The 2,629-nt window shown below is 55.9% G+C and overlaps 1 protein-coding gene across 1 annotated transcript; it reads left to right on the top strand.

The window, feature by feature from the left end:
- The first annotated feature begins 1,046 nt into the window (after positions 1–1,046).
- LOC120664489 lies at positions 1,047–2,253 on the top strand. Its single transcript, XM_039943747.1, has one exon. The coding sequence runs from the start codon at positions 1,186–1,188 to the stop codon at positions 1,924–1,926; it is 741 nt and encodes a 246-aa protein (XP_039799681.1). The 5' UTR covers positions 1,047–1,185; the 3' UTR covers positions 1,927–2,253.
- The last annotated feature ends 376 nt before the right edge of the window (positions 2,254–2,629 follow it).

Here is a 2,629-nt window from a genome sequence, read left to right as displayed (position 1 = left end):
TCGCTCGTCCCGTGTGCAACTAACTCACAGAAAGGTAACAAAACAGCCCACAGCAATGACAATTGGTCCGAATATGCTAAAACAGCCCAAAATCGGATGCACCCATTCTTCAGGCGATGGATCTGAAGTTTGTAGCGCAAGCGACATATAGCCTCCCGGCTCAGGAGCCGCGACCACGTCGAGCAAACCGTTACTCTTAATACAAGCTGAAATTGTATCCTGTGAGAAAGAATAAAGTGAAATGAGTCGGAATAAGCCCAAAACAGACCAACCGAAAGCCGGAAGGAATGAGCTGTGGATGGGCTGATCGTATTCGGCTAGTTGGTTTGTTGTGCGCGCGAGTGGGTGGGCGGCCCATATACCACTGGAATGGAAGGAAAGAAAGGCCCACGAAACACAAACACAAAAGTGCAGACATTGCAGACAAGCCCGAGAACAGGAGTACTAGATGGGTTTTTAATTCACCTTGGCAACTCAGGCATGTTCAGATCTTTACCCGTAAACCCCATAAACACAAAAAAAACATCACATCGAATGTTTTGACACATACATGGAGTACTAAATGATTTGCAACAGTAATCCTACAGTAACCATCCGCTAATTATGGATTAATCATGAATTAATTAACATCATTAGATTCGTCTCGCGATTTACAACCCATCTATGCAAAAAGTTTTGTAAATACACTTCATTTAGTATTTTAAATTTTGCGATGGAATCTTGCTAATTTGAAGTACTAAATGAAGTCTATTCATGCAAAAAGTTTTGTAAATATATTTTATTTAGTACTCTATGTATGTATCAAAATATTCGATGTGACATTTTTTATGTTTACGGAGTTTACGGGTAAAGATCTAAACAGTGCCTAAAGAGGAGGACATTGTCCTACATACTCCTGCAACCATCGTCGTCATTGTCTGCTGTCTCGTCTCACAGCGCGTACAGCATTCTCTGACCGAAATTTAATCCCTAGGGATCGAAACAGCAGTCAGAAGAGCGACGTACAACTCCCCAACCACCAAACATGGCGCCAAGGCCGGACTGATCGATCGCCCTTGCATTGCCGAAGACGCCGCCACTCACCGCGCTCGACAGCCACCCGCCTTAATCCTCCCAACGCCCAACGCCGCCTCGTGCTCAGCAACTACCCAATGCCGACTGCCCCCGCCACGCGCACCGCGACCCATGGCCGACGCCAAGCCGAGCAAACCCAAAGGCTCCGCACCCTCCGCCTTCGCTGACGCCGCCAAGGCCAAGGCCAAGGCCAAACCGAAAGCCGTCGACGCCAGCGCCGGCAAGGCCGAGGACGGCGGCCATGGCGCGGCGGCGCCGGGCCGCTGGCGCTGGCTGCGGTGGGCGTGCTGCGGCCTGGCCGTCCTCGGCGCGCTGGCCGCGGTGGTCATGCTGGCCCTGTCGCTGACCGTGCTCAAGGTGCGGGACCCGACGCTGTCCATGGAGTCCTTGGCGGTGCGGTGGTCCAGCGTGCGCTTCGACGCGAGGGCCGCGCGGCCGCTGCGGATCAACGTCACGCTGGCGGGGAGCATCGCGATCCGGAACCCCAACTACGAGTCCCTGCGGTTCGGGGCCAGCGACACGGAGATCTTCGTGGACGGCGTGGCCGGGCCCGTCGGCGTGGGCCGCGCGCCGCCCGGGGAGGTCCCCGCGCGGGGCGCCAGCCGGGTGACCGCGGACCTCGACGTGTTCGTGGACCGGGTGGGCTCGGCCGTGGTGGGCGAGGTGCTGTTCGGCCGCGGCGAGGTGCGCCTCGCCAGCCGCACGGCCGTGGACGGCAGGGTCAGCGTGCTCGGGGGCCTCTACGGGCGGCGGACCGTGCGCGTGGCCATGCGGTGCCGCGTCGCGCTGCGCGTGTCGGCGGCGGTCGTCGTGGCCGGGAGCCCCGCCTGCGTCGCGGATTTCGGCCGCTGACGGATGGGCATCATCGGGGACGGGGAGGCGCAGCCTGAGACGGCGGCGCGATGCTCTTCGGTTGACTTGTGCGTGGCCGACGTACGTGTTGGTGGGTGAGCCGGTATAGTTTTTGCCCTTTCTCTTTTGCCGGCGATGACCGGAGTAGGTAGTGACGGTGGCGGCTAAGGTATCACCGCCGACTGCTCCTTCCCTCCTTGTCAGTAAATTCCGGCTCTTCTTCTCTTACCTCGTTTTGTACCATACGAGTGCTGGCTTGTTTGTTTGTTCTAACATGGTGTTGAATAACGGCAATGAAATCCTTTGCGCAGATTTCTTTTGCTTGTATGGACGATTAGCTTTGCACTGCCTATGCTTATGCATACAGCATACTGGAGTAGTATACAGTTAGCTGTCATGCTAACTTGCTGCTGAGTGGTAACAACGAAGAAATCTTGTCTGGAGTAGACAGCATGCACGGTCGGCTGGTTGCTGCTCCATCATAGTCTCCCTCACCGGAGCTAAATTCATGTTGTCAGGGCCTGAACATGGCGGTCGGAACAACATAACAAGCCTCGCTTCACACTCAACTCAACTCAACTCATCGGCAGCGGCAACACTGTTTACCGGCCCATTGGCCCAGCACAAAACGCGCCTACAGGGCCAGAATCCTGTGCAGTCACGAATGGAACTCCGGCCCGGCTACAGCAGACCCAAAAAGCTT

The sequence above is a fragment of the Panicum virgatum genome, chromosome 3N (assembly GCF_016808335.1).
Source record: "Panicum virgatum strain AP13 chromosome 3N, P.virgatum_v5, whole genome shotgun sequence".
NCBI lineage: Eukaryota > Viridiplantae > Streptophyta > Magnoliopsida > Poales > Poaceae > Panicum > Panicum virgatum.
Note: the sequence above shows the minus strand (reverse complement) of the source record. Positions and strands in the feature narration are given on the sequence as shown.